The sequence below is a fragment of the Saccharomyces kudriavzevii genome, assembly GCF_947243775.1.
Source record: "Saccharomyces kudriavzevii IFO 1802 strain IFO1802 genome assembly, chromosome: 4".
In the NCBI taxonomy this organism is placed as follows: Eukaryota; Fungi; Ascomycota; class Saccharomycetes; order Saccharomycetales; family Saccharomycetaceae; genus Saccharomyces; species Saccharomyces kudriavzevii.
Window position 1 is genome coordinate 722,946 of NC_079275.1, and position 18,400 is coordinate 741,345.

Sequence of the window (18,400 nt, forward strand, 5' to 3'; positions counted from 1 at the left end):
GCAAATATCCTGCCTGTATTTCTATTTGAATTATATAATCTTTTTTTATTTAGTGAAGTAGTACACAGAACATGGTCATGACAAAATATCTTTCTTGAGATCTTCACCACAACCGTATACATCTACTGTTCCCAATCCGTACACTTCCTCATAATGTACATAACTTAAATTCTGGAAGAAATTTCTGAGTTGTGAGTGCCTTTCAATTTTGTGAATGCCTCGCAATAATGGAAGGCCATCTTTCAAAGTTGTCGGTAGTTCGAGATCATCGGCCTTACTTATCTCATAGTCCTTGAATTCTGCAATTTCGTCTACTAGTGCGACGAATGAATTTGTTTTATATACACAATTTATTGTATCAATGACAAATATCCATTCATTCGTAGAAGTAAAGCCTTCCATATTGAGTAAGAGCAATAAATCCAGGGTTTTACAAACTTGTAATATTGTTTGTGAATCAACGTCTGATTGTATTTGCAATGATTCATAAAACTCTTGTAAATTAGTTTGTAAACAGTAGCAGATCATAGACCAAAAGTCGTTGAAATGCGACTCTGAAAATCTCAAAAATAAAACCCTTAGTAGGATCCAGCAACTTCCCTTAAGCTTGATATCCTTGGATATCAAATATTGACAAACACAACTTATCAGAGAGGAAAATTGCAACAAATATGCGTCATTTGGTGATATCATTAGCAAGTATGATATCTTCAGAAGGTTTTGGCACTTATATTCTATCTCTGAATCGCTTCCCAAGTTAAATGTGATCAGCGCTGGCGTCACACTTGAGCGCTTGGAGCCAATTTCTAAGAGTAAATCATTTAAAATCTTTGATTTATTCTCTGGGTAAACGGACCACTCGTAAATAATTTTTTCCCAGATTTGGTCACTGCCTACCACCGAAAGCTTCTTATCGTTCTGAAATAACTCAGCAATCAAGAGTCTCCAACTTTTGACTTTCGAACCTAAATTAGCTATAACCACAGCCAGCTCGAGGACATAACTTGGAATAGTTTTTTCACTTCTTGGCTTGATGTATGGAGTTAGACATTGGTTTACAATTGTCGATAACGTTGTATTGAATTTGTCACCTCCAACTTGATCATTGATAATATATTGAACACGCCACACTACAAACTCTAAATCTTTGAACGAAGCGGGGTTGCCTCGATATAGGCTCGGAAAGTTGATAAATGCATTGGTCAAATACTTGAAAAATACGTCTGATATCTCCCTTCTAACCCGCTTCTGTTCTCCAAATTGTGTTTTACTTACCTTTTCAGAAATAAGGGCAACAAGTTTTAATATGGACAACGACACATCAGAGTATAGGTTATAATTTGTTGCTACTTCTCTAAAGAATAACAGAAAGTCTCCATAAAACTCTTCAACGGCGGAATTCTCAACAGAATCAATATAGTTAAACAAAAACGCAATAATTGATTCTCCACTCAACTTTTTTAACATGGAGGGTTCGCCTTTAGTTAATTTAGTCGCACTTGTTCTAGAGCTTCCATCCCGATTAGAAAACTTCACAGATGCTGTCCGGTTGTATCTAGTAATTACGCCATACAACAAATGTGGTATTGTCATGGCGGGTTTATTACCATCAAGGACATGTACCAATGTGACCGTAACATTATCTGGCCTAATATTAATTAAATTTTCTAGAACTTCCAAAGGTTCTAGTAAAAATAAAGTTTCCAGTAGTTTCTTGGACTTAAATTTGAATTTGTACGAGTTGTGATTTGTAATGTCTAAACTAGAATCATCGTTGGATTTACCCGAAATACTATGAGCCCAATACCAAATATCTAAGCAGCATGAAATCACTTGCCTGAAAGATTGCAGAATTACATCCCTTTCGCCTTGAATTCTACTCTCTTCATTGGAAGAATCAGATGAAAAAACATTTGAGACTACGGATTGAATAAAATCACCTTTCAGATTAGACCCTGAGAAGTATCCTTCTCTTTCATCAGTCACAAGATATCCATGAGAAATTTCCAATAACTCTTCTAGACCACCTAGCAACAGAGCTACTGGCTGATAATAACCACCTTCTCTCTTTTCGAGCAAAAACAACCTCTGAACACATTGTACAAGAGATGCAGACAATGGCAAAATCATTCGAAATATAGAATTCTCAAAATAAACAATACTTTCTGAAAGAAGTTTCACATAAGCGGTCACAATAAGAGGGCTCTTCATATTCGAAACACTGGTAACAAGGTAATCGATGTATTTCAAATGAGCAGTGTTATCATCGAAGATGTCCAGTTTGATACCGTTATCATGCGATAATCTGAGGACCTTTGACACGATATCCAGCAGCGAAACTGCTATTAATTCTGGCTCAATACCCTCTTCCGCAATGTATTTGGATGACATTTGAAGTAAAAATATAACAATATCTTTAAAGTTTTCTTCTGTCCCATCAAGCAGGATATCTAAAAGGATCAAAGCACTTCGGATACTTTTTGCATGAGAATTATTCCTTATATTCAGGAATTTTATCAACATAACTAGCAATAGGCTCTTATATGTCGAGACATCCTTATTCTTCCATATATCTAAAGATTTTATTGAGGTCAATTCGGTGGAAAAAACTTTCCTAACGCGGCCGCCGTTTGTTTTTAAAACGTAAGCAAGCATCTGAAGTTCATATGTGAGCATGTCAAGATCATCTCTTTCATCTAAATTTTCTTTCTCTAAATGAGAGACCTTTAAAATATTATCTGTCAAAATATAAAATAACCTTGTCGCGGATCCTGAATTTATAATTGATAAGATCCACTTTGAAACAGTTAAATAAAACGGATTCTGGTCATCGAACAGTTCACCCAAGATCAGTTCGAGCGGACGCCTAATTAAATTTGTATTTGAGTCTAGTTGTGCCCACAACAAATCTAATACACCCAATCTCTCGGATATATCCCCCTCTTCCACAAAAGTATAAACTAGTGCACTTTCAATAAATTTAGATGGAATGAATCTGTTTAGGGTCTTCAAATTTTTGACTCCTAATATTTGGTGGTGCGGATCCTTCAAAGATTTCCAAACAGCCATCATGATAACTTTCAATAATTTCATAGCTTCAATAAACTCCATACGCGAATATAAGTAGTTACTAAAGATATCGACAATGCCAACAACTTCTTTTGATTTTTCACCATGATCGGCTTCGCAGAGCATGGGAATCGCCTCAAATATCCTTTGAATTAGCAATTTATCCGACCAAGTTGAGTGAGACTCTCCCTTGGGCTCCTCAGATTCAGGTATCTTTTCAAAAACAGTTATAAATAGTTTAGAGCTTTCATTAATATTTTTTAGGTCGCCTAAACTTGAGAGGAGCTTTTTGTGAATAAGTTTTGCTATCAAAAACGTCAAATCCTCCGTTGTAAATGGGGGCAATCGTTCATTTATACTCTCCTTATCTGGTGCGCTAGATGGATTCGAAACACTAGTATAGAAGCCACTTATTTTGCCCAAAAGTTCTTCGCGGTTTAAATCATTATTATAATTCAATTTTGAGTGGCTCAGAGGAAGCAGAGCCCTTTCAGGAATATAGCTTAATAATTTGTTGTACAAGGAAAATTTTTGAAGCTTATAAATATCTTGCGTATCCTCGTGAGAAAATGGAAGGGCAAGTAAGGCCAATAAAATCAAGGGAAGGTGACGCACAATAATCTCTTCATCGCTTCCAATGTTGAAATTAGTTAATACAAAGTCTAGAATTTTTAAATTCTTGATATCTTCAATTTTTTGAAATAGCTTTCCCCATATAATATTCGTTTCAACATTATCAAAAAACGTACGTGCGGTTTTCGTGATTTGTTCGTTGTGCTTGAAACTTTCTGAGGAAAAGAGAAGTGGAATGAATAGTTCAGGAATCACAAGTGAGCCAATCTCCCATCTATCCATAACGGCCATGCTTATCTTAAACGCAATAAGAACCGACTCTTCTTCTGAAAGAAGATCCTTCAACCCTTCCAAAAGCGCGCTTAATCCATATTTTGTAAAATATACAGTACTTTCCTCGTTTACGGACTTCACAGAAGTTGCTTCTGCCATAGAGGTTCCATTATTATTATTTAATATGCCACCAGCAGTAGGGCCCAATAGCCAGTTCCATATTCTTCTGTTCAAAGACATATCCTTGCTCAAAGTAGTTCTACAACAGCTCATGATCAATAGCTTCTTGTCTTCAGGAGTAATGAGAACATTCAGAATAGGTGAGTCCAGCCTTAGCCTCTGTAGTAAAAGGTCCAAAACGCTTCTTTTAATAAGTATGTCATTTTCATCTTCCAAACAACCGACAAGGCATCGAATAAGTAGACCTGGTTCAGGGGTCACTAAGTCTTTAGCTGCAGGAAGTAATATCTTGAAAGCTTCCTCTTTTCTTTTTTTCCTGTCCAAGTGTGAATCAATAGTACCAGTTTCACTCGTATCTTCTCCCGCCTCGCTTTTCACTTGATTTACTAAATGAGGTACAGCATTTAAAGATGGAAATTTTCTAGTCAACCACGTGAGGCCGCCTAGCCTTCTGCCTTTGTTAGCAGTCATAACTAAAAACAACGTTTGCCAAAATAAGGAATTGTCAGCTAAATTTTCCTGAAGGGTCTCAATGAGTTTCAAAGTTAACGGCAAATAATCGCTACTTTCATCATCAATCCCAGGCAATAAGCTAGAAATTAAAGGTCTAGTTAGTAATCTCAAAGTAGTTTGAGGTAACTGGAGAATATAGTTATCATAAAGCTCGATTAAGTGCGATCTAACAGACATAGAAGCATAAGTCATTAAGGGTAAAATACCCGGAATCCAAATATTACATTCAGTAGCTAGAGTTTCAAGGCCGATATGTTCAAAAATGTACGTGTAAACCTCCAGTGTCTTTTGATGAACGCCTGCTGGTAATGCCGGTGATAGTGAAGATGTTAATCTCCGACTTACCTGATATGGCGATGGGACGTAGTATCTTACGTTCTGAAATTTAGGTGACCAGCTTTGTAGTGCCTTCAGTAGAGTTCCCAAACTAGCAATGTAGTCCGCCCATTCTGTCACTGAGTCAAATCTCTCTAATGATCGCTCAACATTAGCACGAAACTTTCTCTGCTTTGAATCTAGTTGCTTATTATTGGAGTCAATCGTAAGTGGCTTCAAAGGTAAGGACATATTTTCAATCCTCTTGCCAAATGTTGCTTTATCCACTTTTCAGTCTACCGAGACAAGTGCAATTGAGAGAGTAGAGTTATACATAACGTAGTGCCATTGTTCCTTTTTCAGTGAAATTCAGCTTAGCCTTTTAAAAAGCCCAACTACACAATCGATCACGTGGCGCGAAAAGACCTGCCCAGCGGTCTGGCAAAGTATGCCATGTATGGATAAAATGCCATCGAGCCGAGCCTGAACAATGGTCTTTTTAAGCCCTTGTATGTATAACTTGTTGAAGAATTCCTAGTTTGATGTAGATAGTATCTAAAAAATGTAGTTTATGTATATATAAAGGTAGAGTTGCGTAGAATTATGCCATATAATATAAAATTGAGTACGTAAACTATTTAACAAATGTTAAGAATGATGGAGTGGATGTGTTTTGAGTTAAAATAGCACAGTGATTCTGCATAGAAAACATCCTTGGGTCAGTAACCCAAACCGTTCCATATAAACACGTTACCATCCCATGCAGTTGAAGCTACATATCCTGGCTTACCCCACAGGCTCCAATCAATTCCAAAAACGAATTCTGAATGCTGCGTGGATTTAGAAACACAACCTCTGCCCACACCCGTGGAGTTAGTCTTATAAGTTTCTTTTGTGCCATCGTTACTCAAATCTTTCCATATTCGACAGGTCATATCATAAGAAGCAGACATTAAAATATTAGAATGGTGTGGTGACCAAGCAACTTTTCTAACAGCTAGCTCATGCGCATTGGGGATCTCGTTAATACATGCTGAATTATGAGATTTGTTGTGCGTAGTCCTATCGATGGCAGTTGATCCAATCGCATTTAACATCCTAATGTCCCAGATTCTAATGGCGTTGTCTACACCACCTGTAGCAACTACATAAGGTCTGTATTTATTAAAATCACAAGTGAGCGCTTCCAATCCTGAATGCACCAAAAAATTACTCTGACTTTTACTGGGCGGTAACCTGATATCAAATAAACTTGCGTACGAATTCCCTGAACAAGATATAATCAAATTTTGGTCATGAGGGGAGAATTGTGCTTGGTACACACAGTTTCTATTCTTGGAAATGCCGGCGAATTTTTTCTTATTTAACAAAATTGCATTTAGTGGATCCACCATCTTAGTTATTTCTAAAGGCCGTGGAGTAAGGCTCATTAGACTTTGTTTTCTTAGCGGAGACCATATTTTTATGGATCCATCCCATGAGCTGCTTAAAAAATTTTGTCTGTTAACTAAGTTCCAATTGCAACTAAAAACTTCTCTTTCATGCTCCTTGAATATGGCAATAGGATATTCTTTTAAAGACGTATCAAACAAACGTAATGTGCCATCTCCTTGTGCTACCAATACTTGATTTTCATGACTTTCGTTCCATGCAACATCAAACAAACAATCTTGAGTCAAAAAGGAGTTCTTTTCTTCGATTCTACCACTACGGCTAATCTCCAGTATGTACAATTTGCCGTTCCCAACCAAGCCGAAGTTTGAACCAGTAGCTACTGCAAGCTTATTATCAAAGAAAGGCGAATATTGAATACTATACCCACTAAACCCCTGCATATGGTATCTGAGCATGTTGTCTAAAATTTATTATATGAAAAGGTTGGGTAGTGTCGACAAATGGAAAGTTTCCACCTTTCGAGCGTTGAATGTCAAATCAAAAAAAAATGCTCCCAGTAGAATGGCGACTATTCTTCAAACAGTGAACTGTACGAGTTTGAATGATACATGTGGAGCCTTAAAAGCGTTGTAGCTTTCGATTTATCTTGCAAATGACTTTTGAGATGGGTTTATATTGGCCACTCAATTTCTCGGCCCATATATATTTCCATGCCAGGGAAATACAAATTTCAGGTGAACGATTAGATAATTTCCTGTGGGAGTAAAGAAATAGAAGTATATAAATATATATAAAGATGCACATAAAAAATAGTGGAATATTTAGAAAATAATGCCTAAAAACAAATTAGTAATAATGGCAAATATCTTCATATTAGCGTACTTCAACAAGTTGGTATCGCCTATTAATTTGGACTTTGCTCATTGTTATCATTAGGGGTGTTGCTGTGGGCAGTCGTATCTGTGCTACTTGAACCTTGGTCTTGAGATGGATGTCCATCAGTAGAAGCAGAGGAGAAATTGTTATTGTGCAGTTCAACGGTAGTGACATCACCGTTTTGATCTCTATAGCTTGCTACACCAGAGGAAAACAAACTATTTCCATCATTGCTGCTAGAAATCACATTTTCATTTCTTTCTTGGCCACTATTGCTGTTATTGTTACTATTATTGTTGTTATCATTTTCCCTTGAGCCATTTCTGAAATACCCTGTTGGCCCTGAGATGTTTTCCAAGAAGGAAGTTCCTTGAGTTGCATCAAAGGATGGTGTTTCATTAGCTCCTTGGTTTCGAGCAATTTGTTCTCGGGGAATTGTTGTTCCCAACGGCTCGGATGTACCTCCTTGAGCTACATTGAATATGTGATCCAAAACGGCTCTCAATCTGTTGTGTTGAGGGTCCGTGGAGGCACTAACGGAGCCATTTGAGGTCGCTTCATTCACTGTTGAAGGACCGGCTGAAGAATCAGGAGTAGAAACACTTCGATTTGGACTGTTGAACTGGAATAAGGTCAAAGGTATGGGAACCCAGCGTGGGCCTTGATTGTTGCTGGAACTACCAGGAATAGAAGAGGGATTTTGAACGGTTGAGTTTGACCCGTTGAAAATGTTTGCACCACTATTATTAGGTGGTGAATGAACTGGATTATGTAGAGATTGACCGTTTTGTGGCATTAAAAAAAAACCTGTCCTTGATAACAACTGTTCGCCATTATTTGCGTTTCCAATGGTAGGCGCTATTGTGTTGGTGGAGCTTTCCGACGGATTTGTATTTTCGGTATTATTGTTCCTAGCAGCAGGATCGTATAGAACTCGTCTAATGCGTTCGAACGCGGCTTCGTTGGCTGCTACTTCATCTGTATCCTGTTGGGCTGTATTTTGGATACCGGCAGATTCGCTGATCTTGTGTCTACAGAGGGGACAGGAATTTTCCAATTTTGACCATTTATAAATACATTCTCTACCAAAAATGTGACCACAAGGTAACTTGATAGGGGAGTGCTTATAGGATGGGTTTGTCTCCTCGTCATTTGGAGCGTGTGGTTGGTCAGCAAGTGCCGTTGAAGACTGCTCAGCAATAGCAGCACTTGTTCCAGCAGTTGGCATACCTTTATTATCTCTTCGTTTCTTTAACTTTTCAGATTCTTCCTCACCTTCAGATTCTCTTCTTCTTTTTGTCGTATTGAGATCTTTTTCTTCTTCATATTCGTCATAACATATACTACACAAAGATCCTTCAGATTTAGGTAAATCAGATACCTTTAATACAGGCAATTTATCAAAGTCATCTTTTGTTATGCCTTTTGGTCTATTTAAAAGTCTATTGAATCTTTCCATTGCAAGTTGGGCAGCAACAGATATGAAGCTATTCAAACGATCTTGAGGAGTAGATGCAGGAACATCTCGGAAAGAGAGAACAAGAGCACCGTCGGGTTGATGGCCCCCATTTCCGATGCCAAAACTGGGCCCAGCGCCGTTGGCAATCGTGTTGGTGGAATTTGCACTACTGTTTTCAATATTGCCATTATTAGACGTATTGCTTAACTGTGCTAACCTTTCCGGGGTAAAATACGAATACTGAATGGAGACGGTTATATTTCTTGTTTGTTCTGTACTATTATTGAGCGCAGTAGATGCCGCATTTGAACTTGGCGGTATACTATTACCATTTGCATCACCACTATTATCAGTGTTGTTTGACGATACGTTCGTGCCTCTGTCTTGTCCCTGATTGCTTTCACTCATAATAAAACAAAAGCTGGGGTTGCAAGACTATAAAAGAAAGCCAAAAAAAAAAAAAGAGAAAAACAAATTATGCTGAAAACCTCAAATAAATGTCTATCAATGATAACTTCAGTAGAGAAAATATATATGAAGAATGATATCTCCTTTAGTTTTTTGTTTAGTAATTTTTACTTGGTTGATTTTTGATAGGATTGATGTGATTAGGTTTAAAAATTCTTTGGTGCTTTCTTAATTTTTGACAGTTGAACAATGATGTTTTACCCGGACAAACGCCATAAAGACAATGCAAATAATAAAGAGGCCAGGAACAACAACAAAACTGAGAGAAAATAGTACTATAAAAAAGTGTCTTTTCTATTAATATACAATTCCTACTTCCACCTAAAGGACGGTAAAATATTGTGCCGAGAGAGAGACGTGTATCAAATATAGTAGAGAATAGTTGTAATGAGTCTGGCGAAAAATGGTGGACTTAGGTTATCACCTCCATTTTCTTTTCTCGTAGAGGAGCTTAAGGTAGGAGAAGACACCGATGTTGCCGCACTAGATCTTGAATTAGTTGTACTTGTTTGTAGTTTTTGACCTTTGAGGCTGGAAGAACTTGTTGCTGAATGAGACCTAGAACCAGAGCCCGACATACTGACGTTAGAAGACGTTGAAAATATGTTTCCACCTGGGACGATGCTCTCGTATGTGGACCAGGTATTTGAATAATTAGGTGCTTTCAAGGCACTTGGAACAGCGCTCTCTATGACGTCAATGTATTCATCATTGTCGCTGAAGTCAGCATTAGCCATAGATATCTCCATATTATCAAGATCGTACACTATATAAGTGCTAACCAAGAAGTTATCACCCAAAATGACAGTTGGATCCGACTGAGGTGCAAAGCCTAGTATACAAACATCTGAACTACTGTCTGTGAATAGTTGAAAGTTGCTCAACCAACTGGAAATGTGGAATCCACCAAAATCAAAGACGACGGTGATATCCTTTTTGACTTCATGAATGCAATTCATTACATAGTAACCATATTCAGAAGAATAAGAAGCTCCGACTTTGTCGGCAAGCAGTTCGACCAGCTTGACTGGAAGATATGAGATTGTGGTGCCTGAATCTAACAGAGCTGGGATCTTTGTAGTCGTTAAAGTTGTCGCATTATCCATTCCGTCGCCTGTCGCGACAGCTATCCCTTGCAAAGTGACATGGAATTGAATTGGATCCTTGTAACCGTTATTTTGCAAAATATTTATAATCGGGATTGTGTAAAGATCACCTGTATACTTCCCATGATCCACAGCACCAAACAAAATGGTACCGTGCTCGGAATTTGATTTATTCGAGAACAAAGAATAGGCGGATGATTTGATGGCGCCCGAATTTTTCAAAACCATTGGGAAATTATTATACGTGTAGCTTTTTTGCACAGAGCTGAGACTAACACCTGAATAAGTCGATTCTAAGCCCGGTAAACCAATACCCAGGACACCAACGGTAGAGTTTGTTTCATTTGCAACAGCAAACGATAAGCCAGTAACGTTCAAATTGTTCAAGTTCAATTGATCATGGCCCCATGTACCAGATGCAAAGGTTGAGTCACCATAGGTGATTGAGAATTTGGTCTTGTTGGATTCGAATGTAGACGACTTAGAACTGTCAAAGGTGCCATACGTGCCGCAATTAATCTTCTGCGATGCTAACGGTGTATTATCTAGAGTGGCGGTAGCTTCAATGACAGAAATTGTGGTGTCGTAGCTGATTTCAGTAATCACGCTTTCAACCACGCTCGCCGGGTTATCTTTATGTATTTGTTTAAACGAAAAATCGGAGGTATCCTTCCCCTTCGTGGAACAATATGGATTGTTTGAACCTGTGACCCAAAGATCAGAAGAGCCCGTATCCACAAGCACAGTAATCTTTTGAGGTGGAGTGCCAATATCCAGTTCTACAGAGTAAAAACTATTTTCATTGGTCAGTTTCACTAGTTCATAGTCGTCTTCTCTCCTAACCAAGTGCGCTCCGGCATTTCTATCATTAGAAGCGTTTTCGAATGAATCACCGTACTTTTTCTCAAAATTCATTATGACATAGCTTTCACTGGTTGCAATTGATGCGGAAGCAATAGAATCAGCACTTACCGTTGAGCTATAGAGAAGGAACGCATTTGCGACGAACGTTGCAGCGGAGAATTTCATTGCAACCTGCCCTTTCGTTTATTTTTGATGTATTTTGCTCAAATAAAGGACAACTAAAACCCTGATTTCTTGCTTTTCGTTTTGGTTAATTGCAATTCCTGCAGAAGAACAAGTGGCAACCGTCAAATCACTTTCCAAGACGGTCATTTTGATGATACATTGAAAAAACACTTAAAAAAGCATTGATATTACTTTTAAAACTATAAAAAGAAAACCGCCAAAGAAACTTTCCCGTTGGTCTGCTTGAGTTTCAACTAGAGAAAAAAAGCGTATAGCTTTTGACGTGCGAAATGATGTGTATAAAGACCATCTTAGCGACCCGAACAGCAATCTACCCAGCGTAGCAACGCGTGTAGTAATTAGACTTGTATACAGCTTGACATCTATAGTTGTGCTTATACTATTTGGGTACATTGGAACTCCAGTAACAAGCTCACTTAATAAAGATTAAAAACTGAACTTTGTTACCCGGGACGCAGAATCGAATTTTTGTCAAAAATGGGTGAACTAGCAAAGTGAGAGCAAATGGTGATTAGAGGGCAAAGTGGATAGACGATTAATGTGGGACGAGAATTTGATAGGTAGGCATTTAATAGACAAGTAAGGCCTTTGAAAGTGCACAGAAGAACTAAAGTGATGTCCTCTAATCCAGAAAACATCGGTAGCAATGCTAACAATAATGCGAATTCCGGTAATGCCGGTGTAGCCGCAGCAGCTCAGCAGAATTTGACGCTACAACCGAGACAGTTGCAAGAAATGACCGCGAAATTTAGAGCGTTACTCATTGAAGCAAGAAATGTAGGTGAAACAACTCCTAGAGGCAAAGAATTGATGTTTCAAGCCGCAAAGATCAAACAGGTGTATGATGCACTCACCTTGAATAAAAGAAGGCAACAAGCTGCACAAGCTTACAAGAATGCTTCCATGGGGAACGCGAACCCCAATCCAAGTAACTTGGCTTCTCTTCCTACTGACAAGGCCCCAAATCCATCCCAGCAACAGCAACAGCAACAGCAACAACAGGCAAGGAATAACAGCAACAAATTCAGCAATATGATAAAACAGGTACTCACTCCAGAAGAAAACCAAGAGTACGAAAAGCTATGGCAGAATTTTCAAGTTCGTCATACGAGTATCAAGGAGAGAGAAGCATTTCTGAAGCAAAACGTTGATAGATTAGAACAAGAAATAAATAAACAGACAGATGAAGGGACAAAGCAACAACTAGAAGAGAAGAAAAATGAACTGCTCAACGATTGGAAAGTACTAAAAATCGAGTATACTAAGTTGTTCAATAGTTATCAAAACAGTAAAAAAACATTTTATGTGGAGTGTGCAAGGCACAACCCAGCCTTACACAAGTTTTTACAGGAAAGCACCCAACAACAACGAGTGCAGCAGCAAAGGGCGCAGCAACAACAACAACAACAACAACTGCACATCCAGGGTCAAAATCAGGTGAAAACTTCCACCACCAATTCTACTGAAACACCTTCTACAGCTGCACTTGACGCATCGAAAGCACAGGAGCAGCAACAGCAACAACATCAAAATCCTCTTCCTGTTACCAATACTCCTAAAGGGAACATAAACGCTCCACAGACCGAACAATCAAAAGCTAAGGTGACTAATGTAAACGCAACCGCCTCTATGATGAGCAACGTAAGTGCGAATAAATCGGCGATATTCAAGCAGACAGAACCCGCAATTCCTATATCTGAAAATATATCTACAAAGGCGCCAGCGCCAGTAGCTTATAGATCCAACAGGCCTACGGTAACGGGTGGTTCTGCTATGAATGCCAGCGCCTTGAACACACCAGTAACGACTAAATTGCCGCCCTATGAGATGGACACTCAGAGGGTGATGTCAAAGCGGAAATTAAGGGAGTTAGTGAAGACCGTTGGAATTGATGAGGGTGATGGTGAAACAGTTATTGACGGTGATGTAGAAGACTTGCTTTTGGATCTTGCAGATGATTTTGTTACGAACGTTACCGCTTTTGCTTGTAGGTTGGCTAAACATAGAAAATCAGACAATTTAGAAGCAAGAGACATCCAACTGCACTTGGAAAGAAATTGGAACATAAGAATTCCTGGTTATTCAGCTGACGAAATAAGAAGCACGAGGAAATGGAACCCTTCCCAAAGTTATAATCAAAAATTACAGAACATTACTTCTGATAAAGTAGCAGCTGCGAAGAATAATAGTAATAATGTCCCAAACCTCAATACCAAAAAATAGTTTCACTACTCACGCTTTTTTATTCTTTTTCAGATTTCTTCTATAATCACATTACATAAATCTATAACGCCAAAGAAAAATTGAAGTTAATAAATAAATGTTTTGTATCTTAATTGTTAATATTGCACAATTTACCTATATTAGATATAATTAATGAAAATACTGCTTTTTTTTTTTATTTTTTTATTTTCTTACTATTTAATATTCAAAAAAGTGTCCATAACGTCCCTGTTTTCTTTTATCTTTGATTGACTTTCATTGGCGAAACCATAGCCCTCGTTCCATTCCCGTCATAACTACGCTCTCTTCTTAGTTGATCTTCAAGCTTGAACATCAACTGACCATTGTGATCCCTGTTGAGGTTTTCTTTAATCGGACTACTAGAAACGCTCGACATCTCATCCTTTCTTGGTCTTCCCCTTTTTCTTGGAGACCTTTTAATCACCACATTTTCATATTTTTTACCACCGCTGCAAATCATCCTACTTCTGTGCACAACCAACGCATCTTCTCTGTTGAACTTCTTACCACAGGGGCAGGTGTATGCCTTTTCTTGATGCGATTTCTTATGTCTTATTAAGTCATGGTTTCTCACAAACGCCTTATCACATCCAGGGCAATCACAAGAATAAGGCCGGTCTTCTAAATGTGTTTGTATATGGGATCTAATATTATACCTTCTCTTGAATGTTTTTGCACATCCCGGATACAAACACTCAAATGTCTTATCGAGCATTTCCTTTACATACCTGTCAATTGAGCCTCTGGGTAGGGTTGTGAGTTTTCTTGTTATCTTTGAAGGACTATTGGCGATATACGTGTCAATTTCCTTAACATGTGTACCAAATTGAGGGGATCTTCCTTCGTATCTCCCTTGCGACTTTAAAATTGGAGAAGGTGTTTCGGATATAATAAATCTGCTTTCAGGTTCATTCTCTTCATTATCGTCTTCGTTATCTGCATTCCTCACGAGTAAGTCAGGATTCAAGTCATTAAGAGAAACTTCGCGATGTCCCTTTTGGCTCGGCGGCTTCAATTGCGGTGTCGTAGAAGCAATACCCAATGAATTTTCATTAATTGAGTTAAAATGTAATTGTTTGCCGCTTGGGGTACACTGATCAATATATGTGGAGGAAAGGGCCACTCTATTGCCTGATGGAGTGTTATTTACAGATCCAGGAATTGTAGGCATAATTTCGATGGGAGGGGCTTTCAAGGACATTGCTTTTGCAAGGAAAGAGCCTGGCTTGCCAAGCATTTCAATACCAAGCCCTAAAGGTTCCCCAGAGTCTTCGCCATCTCGTTCTTCACTAGTAATCTTAAAATCCAGTTTTAAGTTGTTCGGAGTAATGCTGGCTGAGTTGGAAGTAGCAGAACTAACTCTACTCTTTGGAGTGAAAGGTGCTATAAATTTAGGTTTCGAAACAGAGCTTTCGTTTGGATTCGGACGAGTCTTTTTTGGTGAAATAATCATTCCATTAAGATCCGCATCCAATTCCTGAAAACATAATGGCCCTGATGTGCCATTAGAATTTTTCCTTCCCAATGAATACTTCGATCTATTGGCCCTTCTAGAAGGTGATCCAGTGAATGAAGTGCTCGACATCGGCGGGGAAATCATTGGTGAAAGACTATTTGCGTATACGTCTTCCACATTCGCGAGAGCAGGTACCATATTTTTTTGGGGAGATAAAAACTGCTGGCTGTCACCGCCCTCCAAAGTAGCCTGTAATTGTTGCTGCTTGAATTGTGTTTCTTTTAGTTCTAGCTCTAGCTTTTTATTAGCTTCTTGCTGTGCCCTCAATTCCTGACGCAACTCTTGCTGTTGTTGTAGCAGTAGTTCACCAAGATTCCTATCGAACCCCTTATCTAATTCGTTCCTTTTCACACCAGCTAATAAATTGTCTGGTATGGTCATCCTTTTCCAATCCTCGGATATATCACCCACCTTTTTTTGTGAAGTAGACACACCGGCGTCCTGATTTGACCTAATTCCCTTCAACGAGCCAGCCGTGTTTACGCTAGCTTCTTTCGGATTATTCTCCAAGCCAAAGTTCATACTCTGCCAATAATTTGGGGTTAATTCAGGGAAAGCAGAAACCTTGACGGATTTGTCATCCGATAGCGGTCCCAGCGGAAGACTTAGGTCTTTTATTTCACTCATTATCATTTCGTTTGCTTCTCCATAGTTTAAATTGAGGATATTGCTGAAGTCATCTGTCGCTAGCGTTTTATATTCACTCTCTACTGAATAATTTGGAAATTCGTTGCTTCTAGAATTTGGGGAACAAGAGGTAGCGTGCAGATCAAAATTGAGATTTTGGACCTTCGAGACATCAAACCAAGAGTTTGATGTATCCATCTCTTCAGAAAGGCGGTGGTATTGGTATATTCTCTTTTGTTGCTGTTTCGTTATATTGCGGAAGCCAGGCACGTTCTCAGGGCCTATTTATCTAGCTTCAAGAATTCGAGGTATATAGTGGTGTGTCTATGTTACTGTCCTCAATCTTTCTTCCGACAAGAGATGTTTTTCTTGCTCATTTATGAATAAATAGTAACTACGATTTAAAAGATCCTCTCATCATGCTTTAATCATTGTTTATAGAGTAGACGTGTAGGGGGAAGAAAACAGCGTTAGTCGCTGATGGTAAAGTACTGCTGTTGTTTACCTTTTTCCCAATCTGGTTAAAGCACCAAATTGAAAAATTTCATCCTTCATGGTTGCCCGGACTGTTCTGAAAATTAGGCGATTTATGGCAAGGGCACCATGAATCCGAGCAGACACATTTCGGTGAATATCTAACAAAGCGTGAGGATCGTTATTGCGGCATTCACATCGCCCTTCATGCGCAAACGTTTACGTTCTGAAATGCCTCGCTATAGCATATTGATGCCTGGCCCCGCATCGCTTCAAGATGAGGACGACACAGGCTCTAGTAATCATACTTGAAGATTTAGTTGATATCAACACATGGAAGATTTGTATATTTGCCCGAATCTTGCTCATTCAGTGACGACTTGTGCATTGGATCAGTTACTTTGCAGCATGTGAAAAAAAGAACATGGTTGTGAAAAATTATCGTTTTATTATGGCTACCCGGCAGTCGTTTGCAAAAGAAAGTATATGCCCGGCTACAAACAATAGATGTGGTTGTTGAGATAACAGATGGGCACAAAATTCCTGAATAATTGTGATGCTCATGTTTTCATAGTTCAGTACGAAAGTGTAACAGAAGTTTTATGGAGGCCTATCGTAAGGAAATGTATACCAATTATTCACTTGCGAGCAACGACACAATGTCCCGAGCTTACCTGGTTGGCACAGCCTCACCCAAAAGGTCCAAAAAAAAGCACCAGCTAGCAAAGTGCAGTAAATCACCGAAAAGAGTGGTCCATCTCATAAACACTGATAGCATCTCAGAGCCTGAGTTTAAAAATGGATTGCCCGTAGCAGCCTCTAGCGGAGACGGTAGCATGACTTCAGGTTCACTGAGTTCACAATGTTCCAACGATTTCATCAAGTTGGGGTACGTAAACGCGAAATTGGATCCGTCCTTGCCATCTGAGTGTTTCAAGCAAGATATTATAGACATCCTTTATAGTTTAGAGATTCCTGGATGGTCTGTTAATGATTGTAAAAACTTTTCGTTGGACAGAGATTTATTAACTCTGACGAAAATCAAGGGAGCTCTTACCAACGTCATTTATAAAATTCATTATCCGAATTTGCCCTCTTTACTGCTGAGGATTTTCGGTGACAACATAGACTCTGTAATTGATAGAGAGTACGAATTGGAGATTATCGCAAGATTATCACTGTATGACTTGGGCCCCAAGTTAGAAGGATATTTTCAAAATGGAAGGTTCGAAAAGTATATTGAGGGCTCAAGAACATCAACCCAAGCTGACTTTATAGATCGGAGTACTTCAATAAAAATTGCTAAGAAGTTTAAAGAGTTGCATAGTACCATTCTTTTAACACCTGAAGAAAGATCTGATGAACCATCATGCTGGACCACACTTGATCAATGGATTAATATGATAGATTCACATAAAGAATGGATAACTGACAAAGGAAATATAAGTGAAAATTTGCGCTGTTCAAGCTGGGACTTCCTCGTAAAGAGTTTCAAAAGTTATAAGAATTGGTTACATAACGATTCGACTTACACATCAAAGCTATTGAGAGAAGGTGATAAAGATAATATGATAAATACTGGTCTGAAAATGGTATTTTGCCACAACGACTTACAACATGGTAATTTGCTTTTTGCCTGTAAGGACGGTAATGTCTCAGTGGATGACTTGATTATTATAGATTTTGAGTACGCTGGCGCTAATCCCGTTGCATTCGATTTATCCAATCATATGAATGAATGGATGCATAATTATAATGATGCTCAGTCGTTCAAATCTCACACTGACAAGTACCCAAAGGAAGAAGATATCCTAACTTTTGCACAAAGTTATATAAACCACATGAATGAGAATCGTGTGGAAATTAATTCACAAGAAGTCAAGAACCTCTATAATCTGATCATAGAGTGGAGGCCTTGTGCACAATTATATTGGTGTCTTTGGGCTCTTTTGCAAAGCGGAAAGCTTCCTCAACAACGACTGATAGAAGATAGAAGAATAAAGGGACCACGCGGTGATACAAATATTGCTACATGTAAGAATAGCAAAAGTAAAAAAAACGAAGATGACTCGTTCAACTATTTAGGGTTTTGTAAAGAAAAGATGTCTGTTTTTTGGGGGGATTTGATTACAATGGGAATCATTGACAAAGACTGCTTAGATGTAGGAGAAACAGACTACCTGGAAACTAAATTTCTTTCATAACCTGTATGACTTCATTGATTACAACTTATTCTCACATGATAAATTTGAATTTTTTAGG

The 18,400-nt window shown here is 38.5% G+C and overlaps 7 protein-coding genes across 7 annotated transcripts; 2 read left to right on the forward strand and 5 right to left on the reverse strand.

Annotated features, from left to right (window-relative positions):
- Positions 1 to 75: 75 nt before the first annotated feature.
- Positions 76 to 5,175, reverse strand: DOP1 (Dop1p; the record flags this gene model as incomplete). Its single annotated transcript, XM_056232521.1, has 1 exon — positions 76 to 5,175. One exon carries the CDS (start codon positions 5,173 to 5,175, stop codon positions 76 to 78), a length of 5,100 nt encoding a protein of 1,699 aa, XP_056086792.1.
- A 467-nt stretch (positions 5,176 to 5,642) lies between these two features.
- Positions 5,643 to 6,773, reverse strand: PEX7 (Pex7p; the record flags this gene model as incomplete). The annotated part of the gene is made up of 1 exon (XM_056232522.1): positions 5,643 to 6,773. The coding sequence occupies one exon, from the start codon at positions 6,771 to 6,773 to the stop codon at positions 5,643 to 5,645; it is 1,131 nt and encodes a 376-aa protein (XP_056086793.1).
- A 449-nt stretch (positions 6,774 to 7,222) lies between these two features.
- On the reverse strand, positions 7,223 to 9,061 carry SAN1 (ubiquitin-protein ligase SAN1; the record flags this gene model as incomplete). The annotated part of the gene is made up of 1 exon (XM_056232523.1): positions 7,223 to 9,061. The coding sequence occupies one exon, from the start codon at positions 9,059 to 9,061 to the stop codon at positions 7,223 to 7,225; it is 1,839 nt and encodes a 612-aa protein (XP_056086794.1).
- Positions 9,062 to 9,483: 422 nt separating this feature from the next.
- Positions 9,484 to 11,256, reverse strand: MKC7 (aspartyl protease; the record flags this gene model as incomplete). The annotated part of the gene is made up of 1 exon (XM_056232524.1): positions 9,484 to 11,256. The coding sequence occupies one exon, from the start codon at positions 11,254 to 11,256 to the stop codon at positions 9,484 to 9,486; it is 1,773 nt and encodes a 590-aa protein (XP_056086795.1).
- A 636-nt stretch (positions 11,257 to 11,892) lies between these two features.
- TAF12 (Taf12p) lies at positions 11,893 to 13,500 on the forward strand (the record flags this gene model as incomplete). The annotated part of the gene is made up of 1 exon (XM_056232525.1): positions 11,893 to 13,500. One exon carries the CDS (start codon positions 11,893 to 11,895, stop codon positions 13,498 to 13,500), a length of 1,608 nt encoding a protein of 535 aa, XP_056086796.1.
- A 238-nt stretch (positions 13,501 to 13,738) lies between these two features.
- Positions 13,739 to 15,862, reverse strand: SWI5 (DNA-binding transcription factor SWI5; the record flags this gene model as incomplete). The annotated part of the gene is made up of 1 exon (XM_056232526.1): positions 13,739 to 15,862. The coding sequence occupies one exon, from the start codon at positions 15,860 to 15,862 to the stop codon at positions 13,739 to 13,741; it is 2,124 nt and encodes a 707-aa protein (XP_056086797.1).
- Positions 15,863 to 16,761: 899 nt separating this feature from the next.
- On the forward strand, positions 16,762 to 18,342 carry EKI1 (bifunctional choline kinase/ethanolamine kinase EKI1; the record flags this gene model as incomplete). The annotated part of the gene is made up of 1 exon (XM_056232527.1): positions 16,762 to 18,342. One exon carries the CDS (start codon positions 16,762 to 16,764, stop codon positions 18,340 to 18,342), a length of 1,581 nt encoding a protein of 526 aa, XP_056086798.1.
- Positions 18,343 to 18,400: the final 58 nt, after the last annotated feature.